Source organism: Alosa alosa, chromosome 1, assembly GCF_017589495.1.
Source record: "Alosa alosa isolate M-15738 ecotype Scorff River chromosome 1, AALO_Geno_1.1, whole genome shotgun sequence".
Lineage (NCBI taxonomy): Eukaryota > Metazoa > Chordata > Actinopteri > Clupeiformes > Clupeidae > Alosa > Alosa alosa.
Window position 1 is genome coordinate 8,929,034 of NC_063189.1, and position 27,948 is coordinate 8,956,981.

The 27,948-nt window shown below is 43.9% G+C and overlaps 1 protein-coding gene across 3 annotated transcripts; it reads right to left on the reverse strand.

Moving 5' to 3' along the window:
• Positions 1–1,151: 1,151 nt before the first annotated feature.
• On the reverse strand, positions 1,152–27,944 carry slc4a2a (solute carrier family 4 member 2a). Of its 3 annotated transcripts, XM_048261611.1 has the most exons (25): positions 27,883–27,944; positions 25,126–25,191; positions 22,006–22,176; positions 16,278–16,434; positions 15,598–15,878; positions 15,188–15,333; positions 14,469–14,779; positions 12,920–13,056; positions 12,382–12,447; positions 11,334–11,514; positions 10,885–11,020; positions 10,459–10,651; positions 10,032–10,137; positions 9,622–9,806; positions 9,040–9,256; positions 7,650–7,853; positions 6,996–7,144; positions 6,497–6,691; positions 6,185–6,409; positions 6,015–6,104; positions 5,742–5,908; positions 5,275–5,528; positions 4,687–4,856; positions 4,363–4,536; positions 1,152–3,967 (listed from the first exon to the last, which is right to left on the reverse strand). In XM_048261611.1, exons 3-25 carry the CDS (start codon positions 22,063–22,065, stop codon positions 3,887–3,889), a joined length of 3,885 nt encoding a protein of 1,294 aa, XP_048117568.1. In that variant the 5' UTR covers positions 22,066–22,176; positions 25,126–25,191; positions 27,883–27,944; the 3' UTR covers positions 1,152–3,886. The 3 variants fall into 3 exon arrangements, with proteins under 3 accessions (XP_048117568.1, XP_048117574.1, XP_048117583.1); XM_048261617.1 differs by lacking the exon at positions 27,883–27,944 and having other exon boundaries at positions 12,397–12,447; positions 25,126–25,318; XM_048261626.1 differs by lacking the exons at positions 12,382–12,447; positions 27,883–27,944 and having other exon boundaries at positions 25,126–25,318.
• Between the last annotated feature and the right edge of the window lie 4 nt (positions 27,945–27,948).

The window sequence follows — 27,948 nt, forward strand, 5'->3', positions numbered from 1 at the left end:
GCAAATGAACAGGCTGGTAAGGAAAGCTGGCTCTGTTGTTGGCATTGAGCTGGAGTCACTTACAACAACTGCAGAGAAACGGACCGTGAGCAGGATGCTGGCGATCATGAACAATGACCGCCATCCCCTACACAGCACTCTCAATAAACAGAGGAGAATGTCCACTGGCAGACTTATGTCACTGTCATGCTCAACAGACAGGTTGATGAAGTCCTTTGTCCCCAGGGCTGTCCATCTTTTCAATGCTACAAGGGGAGGAGAGAATTGGACTTTTCAGCATGAGCCTGTCTCTCTCAGCCCTACCATCATATCACTTTGTCTGCTGTCCACCTGACTGTTTTACAGGCTTAGCCCTTCTACACAATCTGGACTGTAGATAGATAGATAGATACTTTATTGATCCCCAAGGGGAAATTCAATTCATGTGGTCACATCTACACCGTATAAGTTATTCCCTGTGATATTGTTCTTAAAGTATATATTTTTTCTTGTTTGTTAAGCAACTCTATTATGTTTACATTCTTGTCTTTTCATAGTTAATATTTAATAACAAGCAACGTTATTGCACTGTTCAGTCCCTACACTGTTCACTTTTGCATTACCAGCATTGCACACACTCTACCATAGCACCTTATCATGGTCAATGCATCACATGGTCAGTCCATACCAGACCTTTGTAATTACTTCACATGCTCTTTAATTTTTTACATTTCTGTGAGTGATTTTTATGTAGGCCTATGTGATATGTGTCATTTTTCCTCTACCGGAGGTCCGAATTTCCGAATATCCAATGTGGCATGAAGGCAGCATAGGTTAAGCAAAAATTCCCCTTGTCCATAAACATACAAAGGATGTGTCACAGGTTAACTCGACAAAGAGGCTTTATGGTTATGACACATTTTGCCTGTAGCCTAACAACTAGATGTCATGTGAATTGCATGCATCATACCTAAAATCTGATTGACTAGACTGCACAACGGTTCAAATGTTTTCCAACTTAGGCCATCTTACAAGTACTTCCCTCTAGTGGACACTTTGTTCGTCTGCAGTTTACGTTGGCGCAAGTCAAGATCCAGTCATATCATCATCATTGCCAGATATCGATATGAATCCAGCCAGACAGTGCAAGAACAAAAGACCAAGCAGTTGTGCCATGTGGTATGTATTTCATTTTAATATAAATGAAAAGGTCATGATAGACATTCATTAGTACCCATATTTAATACCAATGACAGTTCAATGCTCAGATGTGTTAGTCACCTATGTGCTGCACTGATATACAAATAAGCAGACTACGGTGTCATGACACCACTAGTTACATCACAATAAATCCACATAATAAATGTTTCAGCCCACATTGCAGCAGAAAAAGAGACAGATTTTTTTATTGTTTCATACATGTATTGATGCATACAAAAATATTTCAGCTTAAGGCCTTGATATAAAGAAAATTATATCATTGAACAACTCATAATGAAATTGTAAATGATTGTCTTGTTAAAAGAGCTGGAATGTAGGTCTAGTTTTTGACTCAACATTACTTCAAAACTGACACCTAATAAAAGAAATGTTCTCATTTGGACATCCTAAAATAGTTCTCTCTCACATTCGCATCCCTGCATTAGTTCTTACCATTACTTAATGCATAGCATGAATAAAAACATGTGTAGCTCACATTGTACATTGTAAAATTTCAGCTTTATTACATTATATTTTGACAAATTCAGGGTGCCTGCATCTCTGAACTGAAACCTGAAGTTTCAGCAACACTAAAAGGTGATGTGTCTAGCTAATTTCATCAGAATAATGAATAAGGCAAGTCAGTTTTTACAGTGCAATTTCTTATGGTTGCTGTAAGTGACAAAGTAGAGCTGTCCTTCCTTCTAACAAGGTTTCCATTGATAAGGAGTGTGTTCTGACTTGTGCCCATAGGCTGTTACAATAAGAGGTTGAGTATAATTTAGCCTTGCCTGACTGACAGTTTCAGCACACCAGGTCTGGCTTACCTGGAGCACTAGTTGTCATTTCTATGTTTTGTCATATACAGAGCAAGAAATGTGCACAGTCCTTGTTGCATAGGACAGGGTGATTAGCAGCTATCCACCTGTAATGGCTACTCAACATTTTATTATGTGTGTAAAAATGTTTTACCAATGCTTAACATTATAGCATATGCTATACTAGTCAAAGCTACAATAAATGTTTTGTTTGTTTGTCTGGAATGTGCTAAACTACATTATCTTGATGTAGAGACATACCGCCAAAGGCTGTAGTCTCGGCCCATTTGACAGCCTTTGCAGCTTTATAGAGATATTCCCTTCTGAAGATTCTCATCAAGCTACGACAAATAAACAAATCCAATGGGAAGACCATCTCAATTTCAAGGACTGGGCATCTGGAATGCCAGTCAAAAACAGGTTAAGGAAAAGGTCTGTAGCACACACACATACACACAAACAATCCTGTTACTACTTGATAACTGTGTGACAGCTGGTCACTGATGAATGTGAATAATGAACTAGGCAACATTCTGAAGTTCAACACATTTTTTAGGTCATGATTTCTTGTTTTCCCCACTGTTCCCACGTCTCTTGAAAATAATTTTATTTCCTCTGTAGCCCATTGCATCACTGACTGTACTTTGTATTTCAACAAAAAATAAAATCTATGTTCTAAACACCAGGGAATAATGCATCATTGTTTTAGTGAATTACAAACAAGCACTTTGCACTTAACCATTGAGACACTTTCTAGTCGTCATCCAGTCATACCCACCCTCACCTCTCATTCATTTGTAAAGTTAACACTCATTCAGACCCATGTTGCAGTGGCACTGCCTCCATCATTGGAGCGTAAGCTGTAGGAGACTTGGCCTGACTTGTAACCGACTTATGATATCTAAAGGCAGTGTCTCTACATTCTATTGTATGATAAAAATATACATTGCTACATATTTATTCATTTCATATGTATGAAATAAGCACAGAGAGCTGTGCTGTAAGCAATAATTGTGTGGTGTGTGTGTGTGAACAAGGGATTATTTTTGCACTTGGCAAGGTGAAAAGGTGTCTTTGGTATCCAAGTTTACAGAATTACTATAGGGATAAAACACCACATGTTCATTTGTAGTGTGTGATGTGTGATAACAGTGTGATGTGTTGTTTCTATGAAAGGTCAGTGGCTTAGTAGACTGGCGATTTAAAGCAAAATGTCTGCACAGTGTTTAACTTGTTTGATAGAAAGCACTGTGAAGGTTAACTTGGGATCACAGAACGATGCTTTGGTACTTGTTCATCTAAATGTACACAAGAACATAAAATCACTCCAAGAATATAGTGTAATAACTGTTTAAGGAAGTTATGTTATAAGCTTTTCCCATGATATGGTTAACTTCCTCTACTATACAAAATGTTGAGATGCATATCTCCAATGGTATTTATATTATTGAATAAAGTGTAAAGCGTGACTGACCCCTATGTTTAAAGTGCGTCCTTTTAAGTCATGACCTTGAAATGTGGTCAGACCCTTTGTGATTTTGTTTGTACTTATCACTCCAGTCCTGACATACAGTGTTAAACACTAAAAAGTGTACATTGTCTTAATACCTATAAATTCAGACTTGAACAATTCCACATAAACCCTCCATAAGAAAAGAAGAACATCAACCAACGTACACCAGTCACAATGTTAGAAATATCCATCTAGGCTTTTGACTGATTTCTCTAAAGCAAATCAAAAGACTTCAAGTGTTCCAATAACACAGTGAAAATGTCTGCATGTGAAGTGGGTTTACTTGCTCCATTGTAATGATGGACCCTTCCAGTGGGTTTGGCATCAGTGAATTGGTGTGTGGTAGCTTTGTGAGACCAGAGGAGTGTGAGATCCATCACACAGGCATGTGCATCTCCGTATACTCGTCCTGCCCCTCCTTCTCATCAAATGTGGGCTCAGCCTCCTCTGCATCCAGCTGCAACCAAAACAAGACAAGTGGTTAGCCTACATGGGGCTCACAAAGGCTTTGTTAGAGACTAACATGGTCTCATTAAAGTGTTTGAATGTGTGTATGTTTACAAGGGTGTACATTGAGCCCAGCTAAACTTGCTTTTATCTTTTCACTCCTACTTTCTATGTGCTGCTCAAATAGGAGTCTCCACATTGTTATATGGTTTTGGTATTGAGATGCTTTTATCTAAAGTAACTTAAAACATTAGAATGACAATAGCAGTACATTTTACAAAGTTACAAAAGTATAAATGAATTGTACATTATCTAATGTACTGTTCTGTCAAAGCACACTAAAGTTGACTAAACTCCATTCCTCTTGTTCTGACTAACACAGAAATAGTCCCCGGAGTGACTCACACACTGCATCTCCCGCGAGGTAAAGATCCATGGTAAGAGGAACATCTTCACTGGCACAGTGAGGATCAGGACAAAGGGGAAGGCGAGGGAGGCGGAAGTCGACATGACCGCCCACAGCGAGGCTAGACACACTATCTGGATCCCAGTGAACAGATGCATGCGCAGGGTTCTCACCTGAGGTACAGAAAAATATGGCATTTTGGTAATGTAGTCTCTTTCATAAATCAGTAATTTCAGTAATCTAATTTAACACACTAATAACCCAACATGGAAGTTGTTTGAGTAATTGGTCTGCTCTCATAAGTTCAGCTGAGGGTTGCTGACCTTGCGTACGTATGTGTGGTCGGGGTGGTACTTTGGGGGCATCAACAGCAGAAGCATCCGTTCTGTCAGCTGGATGCCATTGAGTGACATCACACCCATGTACAGGAAGATCCCAAACAGCACAGCTATGGGGATCTGGCGCAAGACTTCTCCAATGACGATGGAAAGACCTAGAAATAGGACGTGGAGGTGAGTGAAATACCAGGGGAGAGATTTTCTTAATCACTTGACCAAAAATATATCACAAACATTTAAAGTCATGGTTTTCGACCATGGTTTTGACAATCAATAAAAAGTTAATTACAGACAAAGACAAACATCAATGATGCTTTGGGGAAAAGGTAATGGTGTTACAGTAGCACTACCGTATTGGAATAGTGACGTAGCTTCACGCTACCTATAGGCTGAATTCGGACCCTAGATCTTTAAGCAAATATAAAGCAGCTGTCTAGTGACTTAAGTTTTGCTGCTGTTCCAGAATTAGAAAATCTAAGGTGACAGGTGGTTATCTGGGTCAAACTAACCAGGACCGGCCATTACAGGCATCTCAACTGGTGTTCTTTGACCACATGGAACAAACGGTCTTACCTACAAAAACAGCCACCAGGAATCCTGTCACTCGCTGTTCCTTCACTTCCTGTATGCGTGGCTTGTCGCCGGGGGCAACGGCCTTGCTCATGACTGTGAGAGCGCTGGCATGGGTGACAGAGCGCACAGTGGCTGCAGCCAACCACGGCAGCCCAAACAGCGACAGCACTCCACCCAGAGCCACGATGATCAGCAGATCCAGGTGAAATCCAGAGCCCTTTACCAACATCCGCTCCTTTTTACAGACTATCAAACTGGATGAGAAAAAGATGGCCAACACAGATGAGAACAGAGGGTAAATTATTTCAGAGGAGTAATATTAGCAGATGAAGCAATGGGAAGATGAGAGGGACAAAGTCGATGATACTGTCGGCCTCAGGAAATGTATTTCTCATGAGATCGTATGTATTCTGTACATTTAATCTGCAAGGTAAGACTCTGAGAGGGTTTGGTTGGTGGGAACTCACGTGGTAATTTGCGTCTCCATGAAGATGAGGATGAAGACGAGCACAGCAGGTAGAAGGCTGGCTGCCATCATCCAGATGGGGAACTGGCCATCGGAACCAAGGGGGTGGATCACCCAGCCACGCTTCTCTGGGCTCGTCACAGAGAACCCACTGGGCACGCTCAGCTTCTGCAAAACCATCAAACAGGCCAGCGGTCATCCATCTTGAGCTATGCATGTGTTTAGATGTTTGAACTGAACTGTGTGCCATGCACTTGTGGCCTGAATCACTCACCTGTGTGTGGGCATCATCTATGCTGTTGTCTACAAGGACCATGATGAGGATGGATATGGGAACTCCAAAATCTCCGATGATTCTGCGGAGCTGAACCATAGTTCTGGTCAGAAAGAGCTAGCACAGAACATCTACAGTGTTACCAGAAGAATTATAAGGGCTATACTTACGCTCCCAGGAAAGAAGGCACTGTTCTTAAACTTGCGCAAGTAGAAGGCGATGAAGAAAGTGCCTGACATAAGGACCAGAGACAGAAGTGCTGTGTTCGGCTCCCCCGGTGTCTTCCCAGGGCTGGATATAAGGCTGCTGATGCTACTGTTGAGGGATGTTGCATTTGTATTCTCCACTGTGCTGTTGTCAGTGTAACAGCGTTTTAGGGGGTGATCTTGGAAAATCTGTGAAGTGAATAAAACATAAGATCTCTCACTGATAAAAGAAAGTTTTATGAGGATGAGCTCTCAGTTAGGGTTGGGATTTCTTGCCTTGATTAGCTTTGAGAAGGTCTCGTAGATGAAGATGAGGGAGATGAGGAAGGCGAATATCTCCTGGGTGAAGCGGGACACAAAGCGCACCAGGAAACTGCCCTCGAAGGCCACCATTAGAACCACGATGATTATGAGCCAGAACCCAATCCAAACTCTCCCTGTGAGGTACTCCATGTCATTTGCCTTACAGAACTAGAGGGTAATGTCAAGAGGGAGAGATTTGCAGTGAAGATGCCGGCCAAACAGGGATTTTGTTTATCAGTAGAGTAGATGAGACAAAATTGTTACAGCGATGGTATTTGGCAGATACTAAACAGCATATTTGGAAAACAAATTCAACCTTTGCCAGAACGATGATGAAATAAAATAGCCAATCGTTCTAACAAAGCTGCCGGGTGAAATTGTATATATCAGTTATAATGGTAGGCATGTTTCTAAGTCTTAAACAAAAACAAAAACAAATCGACAGAGCCACGTCTGTGGCAGCATGACTCACAGAGCAGAAGGCCTCCTCAAAGACCAGCAAAGGGCCAGAGAACCCGACCACCAGGAGGGGCTGGGCACCCAGCAGAGAGAAGAGCACCCCATGCACTGCTGTGGCAATAATGAGCTCGGAAACACCGATCAGACCTTCTGTCTTCTCACCTAGGGTTAGTAAGTAAATGAGCCTTGAGATGAGATCAAGACAGTGTGGGAATCCATATTTCCTGCTCTTTGACACCCTGCTCTGTTGATGTGTCCCACAGTCCTAATTAGCTCCTGTTTGAAAGTCAAATCATAACCATATGAATAAGATGCATAATCTTAATTAAAGCACAGAAAAAAACTTTGCAGTATTTACAGAGGTTTCATGTGTGCCTTGATTGGTTATACCGTGTGGAATAAAACCTTAGTTAAATTCCTTGACCTTGCCCTTTGCTTTTTTATCTGCACCATTTGGTATTAAGCCACTACGGGCCACTGTCCAGAGGTAAGTCACAGTTGTTGGGGAAATGCTTTTGTCATGGAGCATCTCAGCAGGAGGAGACGGGAGTGCAGGAGGAAACTCATTTGAACAACACAAGAAGAAGTGACAGTGCAAAGTGCCAGAGAGGACTCATCCGATCTCTACACTCTTCTACAGTGCCTCTCAGCGTCCTCTGAGCCTCACCTAGAAGGCCTCCAAAAGTAATGGCGGGAGACAGCGCAGCAAAGTAGATGAAGATGACCGCAGCCATACACTGGGGATTGAGGGCGTCTTTGAAGTCGCTGATGTACTTCGGGTAGCGGCGTTGCACATCACGGACCACTCCCCCAAACAGAAGGCCTGTCCGCTGCAAAGGGTCATCCCCCGGTTTAAAAGGTGGAAGCAGAGCTGGGAGAGGATACAAAGGAATATGGTGGATTTAAAAAAAGACATGAACGGAAACCCATTTCTAACCTATATAATGTGCTATCTAGCATGTAGCAAACAAACACTCTACATGTTAAACACAAATGGGAAAGGGAGCTAGAAATAGAAATTAGTGAGGAGAGTTGGGGCAATATTTCCTTGCAAATACATAGAGTTACCAATGCTGGCACATGGCGAGAGTTCCAATGGAAAGTAGTCAACAGATGTTTTAGAACCCCCCATATACTGTCTAAAATGGATCCCAGCCGAACAGGTGCATGTTGGAGGAACTGTGGGGAAGAGTCAGCAGATCACTCCCATATATTTTGGAAATGCCCTGTCTTAAATAACTTTTGGAGGGAGATATTTGATTTCCTTGATAATATATTTGGCCTTCAGCTGCCTAGGAAACCAGTGTTGGCCATTCTTGGGGATGTTCCAGATGCAGGGATGAATGGCAAGACAAAATAATTATTACATATCGTTCTTGTAGCAGGAAAACAATAACACTTAGTTGGCTTAAAACAGACCCCCCAAAATGTGAGACATGGAAGTCAGTAGTTTACACAATGGAAAATATAATTTATAAATTGAGATTACAAGAAGCACAGTTTCTGGAACGATGGACACCATGGTTGGAACTGATGAAGGAGGATGGGACTTATTTGGGAAACTTTTAATTGTCAGGAATATTGTCAGATGTCATGCTGTGCAAAGATGGTATATAATGGTAAATGTAGCAACTGGACTCAATGTTTCTGGACTAACCTTGTACATTATTTGTGGTGTGTGCATTTTTAGTTATTTATTTACTTATTTGTCTTTGGTGTGTGAGATATTCTTTTCTTTGTTTTTTTTTCCTCTTTTTGTTTTTTTCTTTCCTTTTTGTTTAATATTGGGTTACCAGATGTGGTAAACAACTTTGGATTTGAAAACGAAAATGTCATATTGATGTATATGAATGTGTAATTTTACCCAATAAACATAAAGTAAAAAAAAAAAAAAAAGACATGAACTCTTGTAGAGTAGATTTTTTGTAGTTGTTTGGTTGGTATGCAGTATGCAGTAATATCCTTATCCTGTGGCCTGAGTTTGCATGATAATCTGAGTGCAACAGCATATGCATGAGTATTAACTTCAGCATCTGTTGTGTGTGTGTGTGTGTTACCCTTATCAATTGGACTCTTGAGTTCTTTGGCAAGCAGTTTGCCCTCCTGTTCCTGCCGCTTGCGGAGCATCTCCCTCTGGAAGCGCGCCACCGATCGCAGCAGCTCCTCGCCGCCCACCTCTGAGGGCGGCAGCACAATGCTGCAGTCCAGGAAGCTGTTGATGGCCGTCAGCAGGTCCTGTCGCTCGTCTGCCAAGTAGGCCGCCTCATGGAAGTGCTACAGAGAAGAATTACGGACCAAAACAGAGTGTGCAGTTGTGAGGAGACCGCACTCATCTCACTCTTGGTTGTGAGAATAGCCTCACTAACCTCAGCGCAGAACTGCCACTGCTTCTTTCTGAAGTGACTCCTCTACCAGTATATTTATGATACATGTACATCTAATTGTCTAGGACTCTAGGTAACACAAGCAGTGATCGGATGATTGTAAGAACTATTGCAAAATGGTAGTGGGACTTTCTTTTAGATCTTAGAAGGTTTTGTTGAATGCCCATTTTGTCAGACATGGATGATAATCCAGCATCTCACTGCGGTGAACAGTTGATGACACTGTCAGACAGTTGAACTGTAATGTGCACGCACCTTGTCTGACATGAGCGTGGAGATGGAGCGTCCAATCTGGTGGTAGTCCATGTTGTCACTGGGTGGCCCCAGCAGCACAAACAGGAAGCGGACGGGTATGGGGACCTCCAGCACAGACTCCAGCAGCACGGCCTCCTGCAGCCTCACAAAGGCCATGGAGGGCTGGCCCAGGAAATCCACGCTGCCTGTGGTGGGATTGGCCCCATTGGTCAGCAGGAGCATCAGCCTCGCTATAATCATCACTGTCATTGCTATTGTCAAGATTACCACCATCACTCAATTAACTACTATACGGTCAGCAAGTTAATGGATCTTTCATGATGTGACTTTGGCTCTGATGTTTGCCCTCTTCTCTCTATGGGCTTTTCAAATCTCCAAATACTGTTATGGCAAAAACATTTCCAACTGACCCACAAGGACAACAGTGGCCTCCGCATTTTCTGGAATCTTCTCCAGGAGTTTGAGTTCGTGTTTGGACTTTGACCTGTGCATCCCCAGCAATGGAGGGTTTTCTTTCTGCACAAAAGCACAACAACATGAGGTAAACCGCCTGAAATAAACATACGAGGACATACACTTGTGCAACCTCTATCACACAGAAACTCCCAGAGAATGTTCAGACTTGAAGCTGAAGATGTACACACATCATGAACGTAACACCCAGAGAATGTTCAGACTTGAAGCTGAAGATGTACACACATCATGAATGTAACACCCTCTACATCACACACACTCACCAACGCTATTGCATTTGCACCATTCAGGTCAGATATTGTCTATTTCCTGACTGCATTAACTCTCAATCTCATCGTCCCTTCTCCTCTCAGCTGCTCGTACCTCATTCTTCTCCATGTCGATGCGGGTGTCGATGTCAAAGGTGGTCATGCCCCCGCCCATGAGTGGGTCAGTGGCGCTGGGCTCGGGAGGGGCGATGTGGTTATTGCTGTGGTGGTGGACCATGAGGGAGCCAAGAGAGGCTGTTGAGAAGTTTCTGGTGAAGGAGCTGTGCTCCTTCTCATCACTCGGGTGACTGGGCCACGAGAGGGAAGCAGGAGAATGGGAGGAGCAAGAGGAAAGGAAAGATAAGATCAGTTTTTCATCTGTATTGTCCTTGCTTTTGTTTGTAATACAGTCATGAAACTCTACTGGTTTTCCAGTACCGGTGCGGACGGTTATAATTATTGTATAGCCACGGGAAAAAGCTCTCCGAGTTAGTTTAGGTGGTGTCCTCTCGTAGTGTGTGTACTGTATGTGTGCGCTGACCTGTGTTTGAGCAGAAGCGCGCGAAGGACGTTGGAGCGGTCCTCGACCCTGATCTGGTCAGAGATGATCATCTGCTCCACCACCTGGTGAGCGATGCCTGGCAGTGTTTTCTGGTCCAGGTCAAGCAGCACAGCACCTAGGGCAATACACACCAGCAAGTCACACACACACACATAAACACACACACACAAACAGCAGCACCAAAATGATCAATTAAGATTGACACTCCAGTGTCAACCTTTCTCTGCATCATATCATTATCACTGGCACACCCTTCTCTCTTCATCTCTTACTCATCCATTCAGTCATTGTTTCTTTCATGTCCCCATTTTCTTGATTGAGTTGAGCTATTGGGGTACTGTGTGTGTGTGTGTGTACATAAATCTACTTTATATATTCTATTCTATGGTATATATATTCTATACGGTTGCCCTTCTTGTGGGGCTGACCGTGTGAGATGGTCTTGCGTAGTTCCAGTAAACTGCGGAAGGAGAGGGAGGCCACGTGTGGTTTGCCCCAGCGGTCAGTCTCTTCCTCCACATCCTCCTCAAACTTGATCCAGCGAGCCGTCTCTCTCCACTGTAGCTCCTGGTTCTTGTCCATTACCAGTTCATTCAGCTCCACAAACACCTACGCACACGCAGATACCCAGTTATGTCCACTCACACCCAAACACAAATATACACTCACACATAAACACTCACATGCACACAAACACAAATAGATGTCTGTGGCCAAAATGGTGGAGAATGTTTGTAAGATTTTAAAAAGATCTGCCCCCATAATTGTTTTTTTTTAAGCAAATTCACTTTGTTGGATTAAATGTTTATTGCATTGTGACATTTTCCGTGTTGATGTTGCTATTTGACAAAATATTGATGCAGTCAGGATGTTTAAACTTCAATCAACTTGAACTCATGTGAACCCCATAGAGCAGAGACAAGAGTCTGTGATGCTTTGAATGGAACCTCTGATGCTGTTATTGCTCAGGTTCCCCTGCTGCAAGCAGCGTAGGCTCTGTATTTCCTGCTTCACAAAAGCCTAAACCGCATCAAACTCTCTTTTACTCTTATACTGGTCTCTTTTTAGTATTCCTTTGACATTTATATTTTATTTCACTAGAGTTATTCTACATGCAAAATCTCCTTCAATGTAAATGAATAATATGACCCAGGGTTACAATATAATCTCCAGTGATATCATGTGAAAACATACTGGTTATTACACATGCTGTGTTGGAGAAAATTCAAGTCACTGAGAGGTATGTTAGTGTAGCCTGCATCATAAAAGCATAATCATGTTAGTTTAACTTTTTAGCTGCACTACAGTGCATCTCAACTCACTTTCTTCCCTGCACAGTACATTACATGATGTGTAAAGCCAGTGCCATATCATAGTGAAGAAATAATATTAAAAACACGCATAGCAAAAAAGATCACAATGACACACCAAACCACCCAAATCCATGCATTGAGTATCAACTCAGCCCTATGGTACCTTCTGCTTACTGACCCAGAGAACTTTTGAATCCAATAGGCTTCTTCTGCTAAATCGACCTCTCCACTGGTAAAGGACCATGACATACTGGATTAGGTCAAGGCAGAGGTGTGCACATGTAACATCTACTAAACCCTGATTTAAGTCACATGAATTGGCAATAATGCCCTGACAACAGTCACAAGATGACCAGCTGCAGTGTGGTGCACAATGTTTCTTCAATGGTTCAAACAAATATCATTCATCAGTTCTGCAACCAAAGCGATCCACAAAATAATCTTTTAAGAGACTTCACGATCACAGTTACTCTACAGATTTTCCTTTGTAAGGTATCAACCTTATTGTTGTATGAACTGTTGTATGAACTGTTCTTCTGTTGTATCAGATTTGTAAGTGCAATAAGTGACACCTTTGTAGATACACCTTTGCACGCCTACACTCCTGTGCATCCAAGTGCTTGTAATCTAATCATTACTGACAGTTGAGTCCTGAACCCTGACCTGTACCACACCTGAGCAGGTGTCCGTTGGTCTCTCACCTCGTGTGGGGTGCGGTCCAGTTTACGGCTGCGGCCACTAGGCTCCTTGTGGTCTTTGCTGATGTGAAAGACCTGACCTTTGGTGCTCTTCCTGACCAGATGACGCCGCACACCGGGCACATCCTCAAAACGATGGCCTGACAGGAAGAGAAAAACAGAGACTTTACACAAGAGATGTTTAAGAAATGAAACTGAGACATTCTACTTTGTAGCCATAAACATCAGAAAAAGGATCCTGTCCCAAGATGAGGAAAACTAATTGAAACATATGTCAGCATTCTGTGGCTCTCACCAAAACTCTTACTTCCAAAATGTGTTTGTGATTGTGTGGTTAAATTCCTGTGGGCTTTAAGGTTCCTCACAGAAATGTAAATCTGCCTGCATCAAAGTGACCAATTGTTCAATGGGGTTCAAATTAGCGTCACGCAGCACACGCATTCACAAACACACATTCAGACACAAACAATAGAGATATGGAAAAGCACTACAGTCGTGGGCGTCTTTGGACAAAATGAGCTGAATTCCAGCTGGAGTTTGATCTGAGGGAATGATATCACTTGATTCATTTTCAGGGGAAAGAGAACAGAAACAAACAGATTAGTTATATGCCAATTGTGGTGTTACAAACAATGTCATATATATCCTTTTTGCAGATTTTTAGGATGATATCCCTGAATAGTTCATTTGCAATGATTAGTTTATATTAAATTACAACGCCCAAATTAAGTAATGGGTTCTGCCTTAGGGTCCCCTGTATTTGTTCTTAACCTCCTAAGTAAATATCATTCTTCATGCATGTACAACGTAACCCAGCAACACCATCATGGTGGACATGCCCCCTTTGTTTTTTTTACCTGCTTCCAAGCAACAGGTTTAGCAGCAGGTATCCCACTTATGGGAGGCCCCTCAGCACCAAAGCCATTATTTAACAATCACCCACAACACACAGCAAACATGTAAACCCTGTAGCGTTCATTCAATATCACTCAGTGCCAATGTCAACAAATCCTTTATTCACACTGGCAGTGCCTGTCAGATGAACAACAGGGAATTTGAAGAACGGAAGTTTGACCATACAACAACAAATAGACACATGCTGTGTCTGTCAGTGACTACTGTGCTCCACTGCACTGTGCTCACTCCGATTAAACCAGTAGCCCTAAGCTTCTGTCAAACATACACACACATACATGCACTCAAACACCCCAAAAATATACCCCAACCTCTCTCTCTCAGACACACACACACACACACACACTGTCTCTAGAGATGGGAAAACTCAGAAAGTAAAAGTCCTACCATGTATTGGTTCTACCTGTGCACCTAAAACAGGTGATTTCACTAATTATCTCAGTTGAGCTAGTAAGAATCAGCATGTTTTTTACTGAAAGGTTGGAAGAATAAGTGGTAGGACTTCTACTACTTTCTGAAGCCGGACGTCCCATCTCTGTCTCCCTCTTTTTCTCTCTCGCGCACACACACCCACCAGCTCTATCCCACTCAGACACACACTCTCCCTCTGACATCCCATCCCATCCATCCCACTCACTCTTGATGCCGTCCAGGTCGACGGTGGCCAGCATCTGGGCCTCGCTCTCGTCCGTGGGCATGCGCTGGTACAGGGTGCTTTCCTGGGCCGTCTGGCTCCCGGTGCGGCGTCGCTCCTGCAGGTCGTAGCTGCGGCCGCCGCTGGTTCCCTGACCGGCCAGAGAGCCCTGCCTGGACCCGCGCCGCTGCTGCTGGGGAGGGGGTGCCAGGGCCGGGGGGCTGTCCGGGGACTCCGGGGAGCTCAGGGGGAACACGCAGGGGTGAGGCCCCCCGTTCTGGCCCTTGGGTTTGCCTGAGGTGGGCGCCCCAACACTGTAGAGAGTAGGGGAGAGGAGGCAGCGGGTCAGTGATCGGATATTTCTATTCATTTATTTATTCCGAGGGAAATGTCGGCATCCTGTAGCACATACAGAACACACTGATGCAGTATTGACAAGTGCAAAAAAGTAGTGGAAAAGGTGAACAGTGCAAAGCTATAAGCAGTGCAACAATAGAATTATTGTCTAATACAAAATGGGAAACAGCAATGCAACATTAACTATACAAATATTTGTGTAGTTTTCGTCTGTTCTGCTTACTTGTATCTTGTATGTGTGTTGTGTTGTTCTTGTGTATATTGCTATTTGCATTTGTTTACATGTGTGTGTGTGTGTGTCGTGGGATGGGATACACTAAGATGAGTCATGCGTGCATGTGGTTGAGGACAGGGTGAGCACTGACTCAGTAGTGGTGGCATCCTCTGGCACATCGCTGGTCCTGGAGCCCAGAGCCGACTCTGGTACAATGGTGAGCTGACGTGGGGAGGCACTGCCCTCTGACTTGCTTTGGGTGGAAGTGCTAGTTGGGTCCTCATCAGACACAAAGAACTGTTGGTATAACAGTCAAAAACACAATGCGTTAAAGAAGGCATTTACATCTATTTGTGAATAATGTGTGTGTGCAGTGTGTGAGTATGCAGCATACATATATGCAATAGTATATTAATTATTATACTGTGGTAATGATTGTATCTGCATTCAAACAATCTTTAAATTGCCGCCCTTCCTCTATGTGTGTTGTGTCAGTGTGATATAATATATTTGATTACCCACCCACCCACACACACACACACACACACACAAATATCCTACCTGCACCTCCTCTGTGCGTGTGTCTGTGTCCGTCTCTGTGGTAGGTGAGGTGGCGGTGTTGGTGTTGGCCTCGTTGTCCAGCCCGCTGAAGCCATCCTCTACGCCCTCGTCGTCCTCGTCGTCCTCCTCTATGGTGGGCGCGCCGGCCGTGCCAGTGCTGGCACTGCCAGTTGAGCCACTGCGTCGGCCCTTCCTCCTCTTGTTGCCTTTCTTCCTGCGGCCCTCGGAGGGCAGGTGCTTGGACAGCGGGTGGTGGGTGTGCATGGACGAGTGCCGGTGATCTGCAAACAGCAGAACAGCAGTACAGCAGCCACATTCCCACTTGTACTCCCAAGGCCACTAGCTCATGCAGTCTCTGTCATAGTTTAATATCTGCACACTTATCTTCAATATCTCCACAATTTCATTTAGAGGATTCAGAGCAGTATTGCCTCTATCCACTCATCCCTGGAAAAGTAGTAATCATGACCAAAGAATGTCCATTTTTGTGTTTGTAAATACTTGTAATAGATACTGATAATTCAACCAGGAATGGTAATCAATACAAATTTCACTCTACCCAGTAAGCTTAATTCAAGTACAGTGAGGAGAGAAGGAGTTGTGTCATGCTCTTGATGAGGAAGACCCAGTGGGACATTAGTCAAACAGCAGGCGTGTACTGTAGGTTGGCCAGTACTCACATTCAAAGTCCTCCTCGTTGAAGTTGCGGTGCTGCTCCGATGGGAGTCGTGGCGGGGGCTTGAGAATTTGCTGGAAGCGCTCGACCCCCAGCGTCTTATTCAGGTCCCGTTCGTCCTCATCATCCCTGCGCCGTGAGGGAGGGGGAACTGGAGCCGGCTGGGGTCCAGCAGAGACACAGGAGCACAGAGGAGACAGGTGGAGTCATAGTCTGAGACTGAGTGCTATGTGATAGGAGCATGGTCTCATGGATTCTAAATGTTTTTCTAGTGAGATATACAATACATTGGCATCCTCAGTAGCATCCTCAGTAACACCATCCCATTTAAAAAAAACAAAACAAAAAAAACAACTCAAGTTTCCCAGCTGTGCTAATTGTGGAAGAGAATGCAGTGGTATGAATCAACACTAGAGGGAGACATGTCCGAAAAAAGGTGGCATGGCGTTGAGGCATATCACAGAAGCCCCCTGCTAAGTGTGCCCGGGTCACGATCACTTGATCATTTTGAACCCCATATCTGACTGTGCACCATGTACAGACGAACTGTGAAGAGGTGCACTTTCAAACAATGGAACGTTCATACTGTTTCAGTTCAAGTTGCATAAAATGAGGAGTCATTTTAGAGATAAAAAAAAGCCCAGCAGCACACCACCAGAATACATTGCCACTAGTGGAGATACAGAATGTAAATGGCACAGAATTAGTGGGTAGTAGGAGGACCTTTTAGTCTATGAATCAAAGATGTGCAGATGCTAACTAAAGATGGGTTTCACAAATTAGCATCAGCTATAAATAGTATGATTCTTGTCTGCTATGTATATTGTATCTCTCCCTATCGAATTTCTGCATCTGATCTTCCCTATAACAAAACATGAGCTGTATTGACATTTAAATGACTCAGGCAACTAGAATTTACTGTACTGATATTCAGGGCATTTGGGGACTCAAGGTAAGCCTCTTACTGCAAAATACAGGCAACAGTGGAACACATTAAAAGTTCTGAACAATATGGCTCAGAAGACATAACAGTTATGACAGTTTTTACTCTCATATGGATCTGAAGAGCGATTAAGAACCTTTTCACACTATACAGGTCAATCTGTTCCACAGTCCTGATGATGAAATCTAAATCGTAAACACACGCCATGCCTGATGCTGCGGCTCTGGAAAGGGGCGTAGACCTCCCCACTCCTGCTAATTCTGGTATGTTATCATAAGGGATTCCCTCAGGCTGGTGAGATCCTGTCCATCCTAATACCAATATGTTTTGGTAAGGGGCCCCTCACAGAGCACACAAGCCCAGAGATGGTCAGCTGGTCCTGGAGCTAATTTGAAAAAGGGAACTTGCCCTGACCAATGAGATGGTCAGTCTCTACCACACCCACAGCCACGGCCTCCTGTGCACTCGAGCATCGCTGCTATGTGTGCAAGCATGTCCACTGGGACACTGCCATATAGAGGTGAACAGGCACTGATTTGAGTGGATGTCTTATCTGCTGTCTTCATCAGAGTTGATCGATGGAACTCATGGAACACAGCCTTGAGGGCAACGTTGTTACCAAGGTCACTGAGATCCAGGTATCTTTACTTACACCATAAGAACCCCTTCATTCACTTTAGAGACAAGACTGTTCAGTAAGTGTACTCCAACAGAGTGAGATAGGGTTTTTAAAGCAACACCAAAGAACTTTTCCTCTGTCGCATGCACTATTTGTTTATCCAGCACCAGCTTTGCCAATAACAATGTCCACAGACAAGGTATAATGTGTTGCATGATTTTATGAAAGTACGATGTATTGCGACATCGGATGCAAGTCAAATTTGTAGTTTCTCATGTCTCATTCCATCGAACTACAGAACCGCTACCCGATCCGGCAAACTTACACGCGAAGCGAATGCAGAAAGTGCCCTTCACCCTGTTACGAGTTGATGAACCACTGAAACGATTTTGGAAACATTATTTTAAGGTACAAAAAACTCTTTGGTGTTGCTTTAAACTAAACGTAGTTATACTATCTAGTACAATTCAATGATAACTACCGGTCCTCTCCCTCTGATAGGAAGTGTGATAATTCTCAGTGTTATCTGATGTTCTAACCCTTCCACTGGCCCAGGAGCCCCACAGCCAGGCGACCACAGAGCAGGGCTCCCATCTGATGAGGGCATAGCCATGGAAAGCACACACAAGAGTCGTGGGAGGCAGAACACGTGATGGGCCAAACACAGGGGAGGACGCAGCTCTCTCATCAGGGGCCTCTCTCACTCCCACTGTCTATGGCGACATCACTGTTAGATGCCAGATAAGTTGCCGAGCACAATGTGCCTGATAAAAATGATTAAACTAAACAGTAAATAGTAGATAGGACTTAAGCTTGAAACAAACTACATTTTAGGATAAACCTATGAGTTGATTAACAGAAAAACAAAACCCATTGTGTGTATTCTTGAGTGGTCTGTTATAACATTTTGTTGGACAATATTACATTCTCTGAAAGGTTTACAATGCAGAAAAAAGGGTGTGTCTGTGTGTGTGTTAGTGCTCTTAGATACTCCCCACACATTGTATATACATTTCAAGGGCTACTGTGAAAACACAGTGTTCTCCCTACAGTAGTAAATGAGCATGTACACAAACATAAACGCACAGATCAACCAACCATTGACACCCCTGCCTGACTCTGTCACATCATGGATAACTGAGCCCAGTGTAACTTATACACCCCGAAACAACAAACACAGTCTGGGTGGGATTCAAAGACAGGGAATCCAATTCACTGTTCCTCAAAGGGTGAAATATAATGCTCTGTCTACCTCTACGTGTGCCCGTGACTTCCTGCCGAGAGAGAAGTCTTGAGTTCGACTTTCCCACAGAAATCTCTAGTGGGAGGTTGGCGTTGTGACTGTAGTTTCCCTCAGCATTAGTCACAACGGACTCCTGCTAGTTCATACAGTGCTACTGCGCCATACTGACACACTATACTGCTGTTTTCTGAGCTCTCGTGGGTACTATACAGCCAGGATATTTCATTTTCCCTCTGATTCAGAGCACACAGACTTTTAAGTCACTTATTTTTTCTGAATCCATGTGCAACTTCCCTCCAAATAATGGCTAAAATGCTTCATCACCTAGTATTCTTCCTCTAATGTTGTGAGTTATTGAGTTCTTCATACAGTGAACCCTGTTTTATCATATCAGCAAAAATGTAACTGTCAAAAAATTAAAATAAAAGTCATCAGGAACTCCGATAAATCCATGAAGATTTGATTTGATCAGTAAGTAAACCACAGTCTGCAATCTGTTAATGAACTCACCTTGATTTTGAACAAGAAATCCATAGTGTTTTTTCCAGCATCAAATCCAAAAGCAGAGATATGGATAGAACTACAAAACGCATTAGCCTCAGAATAATACTATGATGTGATTTAGAATATATTGGACTCCTGTGGGAAATGACGGAATAAAATCTGGAGGGAGTTGGTTTCTCTGGATCTCTTTTCACATGACTGAATCAGTTGGAGCCAGACAGGAAGTAGACAGGTCCAGTGGCTCAATGAAAAAAGACCTAAAATAAGTCTTCAAATCTCTCCACTAAGCACAAGGTCAGCTAACCCCTACCCGAACACACGCACGCATGCACGCACACACACACACACACACACACACAGACAATTAGCAACAGCAACAATGACAGTCCGCCCTGGTTTTGGACCTACCTTTTACAAAAAATCACAGGATCAGTGACAGGGGTTTTGGAGTGACTCTAACATCATGGACACTGGTATGTTCTAGTAGTGGCTGCCATGGTGACATGGACACTGGTGATGTTCTAGTAGTGGCTGCCATGGTGACAGGGACACTGGTATGTTCTAGTAGTGGCTGCCATGGTGACATGGACACTGGTGATGTTCTAGTACTGCCTGCCATGGTGACTCTCAGCAAGTTTTTCAGATGGACAAATAATTGGACTTGACCACGCGGGGTCCAACAAAGAGCAAATCTTTGTCAGGTAACAATAGAATAGCCATGACAACATCTGTCAGGTCTGGATAGGTGCACTTGCATAATAACAGCTTCCTCAGAACTCCCAAACTCATTGCTGCTCGGTCTCCATGGTGACTGGAAAGGAACACTTTCAGGCAGGACCATCGAGCATGCGGAGTGGGCCCGTGGCCGATCAATGGCCATTGTTTCACAGCGAGTGATTAGAGCTTCTCGTAATCCCAGAGATCAAAACAGCAATACAGGGGATAAGGAGCTGGACTTGCTGCTCCACTCCCACGCACTTGGACACATGCGACGGCTCACACAGACTTGACCCAGACATATAGGGACACACATGGACCCATAAGGTCACGTCACACACAACAAGGCACTCATTCACAGGCACAGATCTACATGCACACATATTCACTCACACCTCAGCTGAACTTTCCAGGGTATCTACACCCATACACACACTTGTGTGTATACAGTATAGACCTTGACTTGCAAATACACAGTGTCTCCACCATCCACAGGACTGTGCCTCTCCGCAAACACCCTGTGAGCATTAGGATAAGTCAAAGCTGGGTTTAATAACATAAATCTGGAGAGGAATGCTATTGTGTCGGCGTCGTACCACCACATGTAACCCACAGTGGAGCAGTAACTTGGCCCCTCCACCGGACCCAACTACAAAAGCCTCTCGCAGTCAAAACTGAAGCCCATCACCATCACTGCCACAGCACACCAAAACAAATCACACACACGCACACACACATGCACACACACAACTCACCAACACAAATCACACATCTAACCACCACAAATCACACAAACATGTAGAAATACACACACACACACATACTGCACACACACACACACACACACACACACATAGCCAAGCTACCATGGAAAAGCTACAAATCAACATAGAGTACACAGCGGTCTGTCTGCCTGCCCAGGACCTCAGCACCCTTGAGCCACAGACTCAGAGGAGCAGGGCAGAGCTGCAGCTGCAGCCACAGAGAGCTGCCTGCCAGGAGTGAGAGTGAAAGGCACAGCGGCACAGCAGCAAGCTGGGCTCAAAGGCATGGAAAAGTCACAAGTCAATATTGAGAGGGACAGCCGACAGAGCACTGCGATGGCCTCATAGGAATATGGAACAATAGGAGCCTGTGCTGCCCCATGTTTTTTTATTATTATTATTTCAAAGCTCCACTCATTGCCCTGGCAGGGTCCCTTTTGTCCAGATCCTGTGATGAGACAGCTTAATGTGTCAGACACCTCAGGAGTCACAGATGAATTGCGCGGTGGCTTCCTCTAAGGCCAGCCCATGCACCTGTTGAGGACGACTACCTGTGGTGAGGAGATAAGGGAGTGACCTGAACAAACATCAGTCATTTTGTTGAAGTGTGTCACGCAAAGGGCAGCACAGTTCGGCTAAGTTCACTAGGTCACACACACACACACACACACAAACGTGGTTGAGCTTTCTACCAACTAATCTTAAACAAGCACGTTTTAGTTTATCCTCTACCAAACGGTTGCCAACAAAGTTTATGGTTCCATGTTCTAGTAGCTTAACAGGAAGAGCAAGGCTCTGACATCACCACGGTGAAGAGTTCAGTATTCAGAAAGAGCACACATACTGGATGAAATGTTTGGATAACAGCTTCAGCTAAATGATTAAACCAAAATGCCATCTCTTCCTGCTCTGGTTGTGCCAGATGACAGCACAAACACTTACCAGGTGTCCGGCGGAGCCCATGGCTGCCTTGGTATCGTTGCCATCTTGCGGGTCAGTCATCCTGGGCAATGCTCTCTGCGTGCAGATGCGGGGTTTGTGTGGAGTGGAGAGCAGACTTTAGCCCTTCTCTTTTTCTCTGGGACTCAGCGCGGAGCGTCTGGGCACCATAACCTGACAGAGGGATATCAAGCACACAGCACACTGAGCAAAGAACTGTGCCTCACTCGCACTTATCACACATGTCAGAAAAGTATCATCACCCAAGACATCTTTTTTCCTGGAGGACTCAGATATGGGAGCCTGGAGCCTGAAAGACCTTGATGCACACCATCTCAAGGCATCAGCAGAGATGACTAACATGGCTCATAGGAGATTACTGTGAAAAAAGGAGCAAAAGTCCCGGAATCGGAAGCACAGTGCACACATACTCTTGCTAAGAGACTCCCGCACCTGTTTCAGTCATTTTAGTATTAGTACTACTTGTTCCCTCTAATAGACACATTCTTTCCTGGTCATCACATTGGAATGGGTTTGAGGGAGACACAGCAGAGGTGAAAGAGTCCTATTTTCTGCAGTGTGGGCATGTCTTATTCTGGGCATCTCTGGTTCACTGAGGCTAAAAGGGGCTCGTTCTCCCACCATGCTCCTGTGCAGGGATGCATGAGTAGAATTTCCATCATCAAGGTCACTACTGCAACTCCAATGTCACAGCCTCACTGTCTCCAAGGAGCGGAGGAAACCATGCATAATGATACTCTGTGGCCCGGCGTGTTCCACCTGATAATGTCAAGCGTGGCGCTGGGTGACAAACGTGGACAGCAGCGCATTAGGGAGGGTGACTCAGGTGAACTGAGGCGTGACTCGGCAGAAAAGCTGGGTGGGACGAGCTCATCATATTTCTTACTGACAACACCAACAACGCTATGTATTTCTGAGCTATCCACCAGGGAAAGTCAAAGAGGATATTGTTTTTCCTCTCTCTCACTCACTCTCTCTCTCTCTCTATCTCTCTCTCTTTCTCTCTCTCTCCCTCTCTCTCTCTCTTTCATCAAACAAGAAAGGTGAAACATTCAAACATATAAGCTACTCATGCTGGCATTACATTCCAACCTGAAAAAACCTGATATCATTAGATGTAGCCATACATTTCTTTGTAACCATGGTGATGTCCGACAAGGGCAGAATGTGTAAATATATATATTGTTCAAAATATTGGAAAGCACTAACCAGACAAGGAAATGAGGACGCTTAGTCATATCAGAAACATCTAAATCATGGATTAAAGGAAGGCCCCAGTTTATAAGAAATTACAGTGTCTCTCTCTCTCTCACACACACACACACACACACACACACACACACACACACACACACACACATACACACACACACACACGTGTGTGTACATGTATGAAAGCCACTCATTGGTATCACTGAATTCTGAACTCAGGCATGGGAGGCATATGTTTTCCCCTCTCAGGTGGTACAGCACCGTTATCTGACCAGTCAGCCAGCCCGACTGGCCCTGTGTTTCCCAAACACTCCTGCCTGGCGTGCGTATCAGCACCGGCCCACACAGAGAAGCCCTGTGTGATGCTCACATATCAACACAGGTCACCATCACAGCCCAGCCATCAGTCTGGCCTCCATCTTTTAGAGACATGGCTAGTTAAGGGACATTTATGTATTGCAGGGGAGGCCACTGACATAAACAGGTTGTCACTATCAACTAGAAGTCTCTTTTTCCATTGCTGTTTGAATACAAATCTCCACCATGGATAAACGACTTGTGGTTGTTTGTGCATCATGTTGTGGTATTGCAACTCAAGGTCATGAGAAGGACAGTGATTCAGCACAGTTTTCAATCACAGTGAGACTCACTCACAAACATTTAAATGGGTCCCAGAAGCTAACCGCAAAGTCTTTTTTAGTTTGCCAGACAATGCACTATAAGTATTAATAAATCAAGCCATCACAATAAACAATACAGTCTTGACATTCAGTATACGTACAGATAGTACAGGACCTCTTATCTCTCTACCCCCATACCCCCCACACCCCACACACACACACACACACACACACACTGCCCATGGCGATGGTAAGAATGCCATAGAGGCTGTGTGGACTACTTTGTGGGCACACCACTTTAAAAAGCGCCCTGTAGCTAAATAAAGCTCTGAGGTTTATCGTGCACATGGTGATCTCTCCCAATGCATAACTGACATGTCTGTGCACAGTGATTCCTCATAGGACAGAGACGCTTCATCAAAGTCCTGACTCCATGACCGATGACGGGAGGGCAAAGATCAGAAGAAGAACTTTCATTTCTCCCTCTCGCTCGCCACATTCAGAATGCAGAAACAAGTTACTGGATCATAACTGAGTTACGCACCAGTCCAAACAAAAGTCATCGTTACTGTCACGTGGATGCCATCTGTAACTCTAAACCATGTCAGCACTTCCCAGCTCAAACGCACACAAACATGGATGGGGAGAAAGAGGGAGGGAGAGAGGGATAGAGAGAGGGAGAGGGAGATAGAAAGAGAGAGGGAGAGAGAGAAAGGAGAGAGAGAGAAAACATTCTTCGAGCTCCATATCCACAAATGGCACACAGGCACACGGCGCCTTTAATCAAATTCCTGTTGGACATCTCACATAATCCTTATCACTTTAATCCAATAAAGATGAAGGGAGAGAGCAGAGAGATTCAGTGAAAACACTGGAAAACACTGCAGCCTTTCCCCTCAGTGAAATCACCCCTTAAACAAAGTTCTCTTAGAAGAATCTGGTGAGTCAGACACACTTAATATTCAGTCTTCCTCTCAGGAATGAGATTCTGTTTGACCGAGAGCACAGCCGCTGTGCAGGACACGCAGGGACAAGGAAATAAGAGGACGCCACGGAAAACCCAGAGACGCGCAGGTCAATGAGAACACCAGGAGGAGGACGAGTCGTGCCTGCAGAGCAGCCAGCATTGACGGCAGGACGACAACGGTTGCTACTCGACAAGAGCGACAGCTGCAGACTACCCTCCAGCCACCACAGGCAGGAGAGGGGGGGGACAGGGAGAGAGAGCGAGGGAGAGAGAGAGAGAGAGAGAGAGAGATATGTCACTTACCTTTGAGTGCTTACTGCAAGGAGTCTACAGCCACAGCAGTCATCGTAAGACAACAGCAATACCTTCCTGTGAAGCCGGGAAGATGTGAAAGAGCAGCAAGAGGAGGGGAGAGAACAGAGAGAGAGGGAGAGAGAGGGAGAGAGGGAGCAAGAGACTGCTGTTAGAGGCTGTATCTCACTGAGCTCTGCTGAAAGACTCTACTTTTCTCTCTGTCACAAGCACACCCTCTTTCTGTCTCCACCTACCCCCACCTCACCCCAACACACACACACACACACACACACACACAGACAGACACACTTTCTCTACACTCACAGCCTTAATAGAAAGCCCAATGATAACTCCCCACCCCCTTCCAATAGGTGTCCTCTAGCCCTCTGACAAACATGTGACCATTAGGACATGACTCGACAGTACAGCCCCAACACTTGACTGAGAGAGAACTCAGACACAGGACTCACATAGCCACAGTCACACACTTAAATGTCCCCAATGACACCCCCACGGTGCACAAAGCCAGTCACAGAAAGCTGCATCACAAAACCAGTCCGGCAACAGTGAGCCCACTTGAATAGTAGACAAAATCAAAAATCACTGAAAGATGGAATAGAATTCAGGAGAACGCATGTGCTGTGCTGTACTGCTCCGACTGCCTGGAAGCAAAAGGAGAAGTGAAGTGGAAAATGTTCCTGCCTGCCCCAGAAAGTCATCAATCTTTGGCTCACATGATAAATATAGAAACATATTTTAAACAAGAAGCAAGTAAACAAATAATGGATAAATAACGAAAGATTTAAAGCCCTGTGACATGTGAGTGTTGAACCATGTAAACTGTCTCAACTCAACAAAGATCATTCAAGTGCCCCGGCAGTGCCCAGAATTACAGCAAAGGATCTGTTGAGGAACCATGGCAGATATACAGTCAGCACAACCTTGTCAAACACTGTTTTTTCAACTTTATTCCACATGCTCAACTAACCCGGTCCACAGAGACTTTGAGAGACTGGTTGTATGCAGTGTTCCCTAATATATGATTAACAAAGATCTTACGTTATATTTATATCTCTTTTTATTTCATGGGAATTTGGCCTATACATTGTTATTCCATGTAATTGTGGATATGGTCAAGCTCACACAACCTTTTTAGAGTTAGTGGGTCTGTACTGTATGTGATGGTCTACTTCTGCAAGACAACTCTAATTTTCTGAAAACATTTACAACAACAGTGAAGGCTGGTTTCCTGGTAGTTGTAGTGGAGTTTACAGTAAGTCCTCTGATACTGTGTGTGAAAGTGGATAAGTGCAGAGTCACACAGACTTTATGGATAATCTCAAACCCTGGTCAGTCACAATCCCCCCAAAATACAGAAATCTCTCTGAATACTGAAAGACTGTTTACATAACAACCATATAAAAGCCAAAAACACTCATAAAAGGGATTAATATTGGTTCCTCTCACGTTAGGCTCTAATTAGTGTAGCCACTAAAGCTATAGCCATATTGAGAATGTCCATAGGTCAAAAGTTCTGGGTATATTTGTGAAATTGTGCTTAAATATTTAATCAAATTAACTTAAATCTTTAATTTAGGAAGACTGCAATAACAACTGCAATCCTTCTCAAACATCTGTGGTTAACTGGTGGGAATGCATTGAATTCCAACCCACATTCTGGAAGAGAAACAACATTCTAGGGCCAAGTCAATCAACTCTTAAGTGTTTCATGATCACATAAAGTAATTACAGGGTTTTAAAGAGCATATCATTTTCAACTGAATGAAAACATCTTTATTTTGATTAAATATATGAGCATGTAGTCAAGGTACATGGGGCTAATAATATTTTGCTTTTAAGTTAGATAATAGAGCCATGTGTATCCCCACTGTGATTTGGCCATAGGCTATGTGGGCATGCTACACTGTATACACACAACATGTATCCTGTTTTCATGTTTAATATCCCCTCCTTAGGCATTTATGTATACAGAGTTTGATGTCTTGATAAACAAGATGTTATATTATGTAAAAAAAAGATTTAATGCAAAGATCTTACTTCTGCCTGATTTTCTGCCCTTAATCCTCATAGCCATGGAAATAAATGGAACCAAACACTGCATGATCTGATCATATTGCACATCTATCCTGCTTATCTCTGTGTCAAATCGTCTGGCCCCCTACAGACAGCAGAAGGCCACATGCTGTGCATGGACAGCTGCCTGGCTTGGATGCTGTGATGCTGTGTCTTCAGATAACTTTAGATACTGCCACTCTCAGGTAACCAACCATCCCTCTTGGGGTCACTGTGCTGGAATAAATCTTAATAGAATTCCAGAAATCAGAAGAAACCTCTAGAATCACTATAGCGTTCGCCTGTTACTGAATCTCAGACTTTCAAACTAAGACAAACAAATCAGCTCAACTGAGGTTTAAGAAGCATTTGGCAAATCTCTTCAAATAGCCCTTTAAAACTCATTGTTGGCCCAAGTGCTGTAGGCCACAACATGGTAATTATTTAACTTGATAAGTTTGAGAGTAAAATTCCTATCCATATCACTGCTAGAGAAAAATCATTAGCGGATAATTAGGACCTTAAGTAGAATGTAAAGAAAATGAAACTACTACTGCAATCAAACTACCACTGATGCAAGGACAGAACCTTTGCATGAATAAAAAGTACAAAACATTATTAAATGTTTAACTCCACTGTCTGAATCATTAAGTAGTATTCTATGTAGTACAGAAAGACATCCTCAAAGCTCACCTGTGTGTGAACATCCAATCTTGGTTTTCACCAGTGAGAAAAGATAGGCGATCCGGTCTGATAACG

What these genes read in the sequence shown, in the direction of transcription:
- slc4a2a (XM_048261611.1), bottom strand. Translation starts at nt 22,065, where the DNA reads ATGACTGACCCGCAAGATGGCAACGATACCAAGGCAGCCATGGGCTCC. An exon ending in GCGCTTCTGCTCAAACACAG is followed by an intron (nt 10,652 to 10,884) that starts GTCAGCGCACAC and finishes CTCGTGGCCCAG; the next exon opens with TCACCCGAGTGATGAGAAGG. An exon ending in CCTTCTCAAAGCTAATCAAG is followed by an intron (nt 6,410 to 6,496) that starts GCAAGAAATCCC and finishes TTCACTTCACAG; the next exon opens with ATTTTCCAAGATCACCCCCT.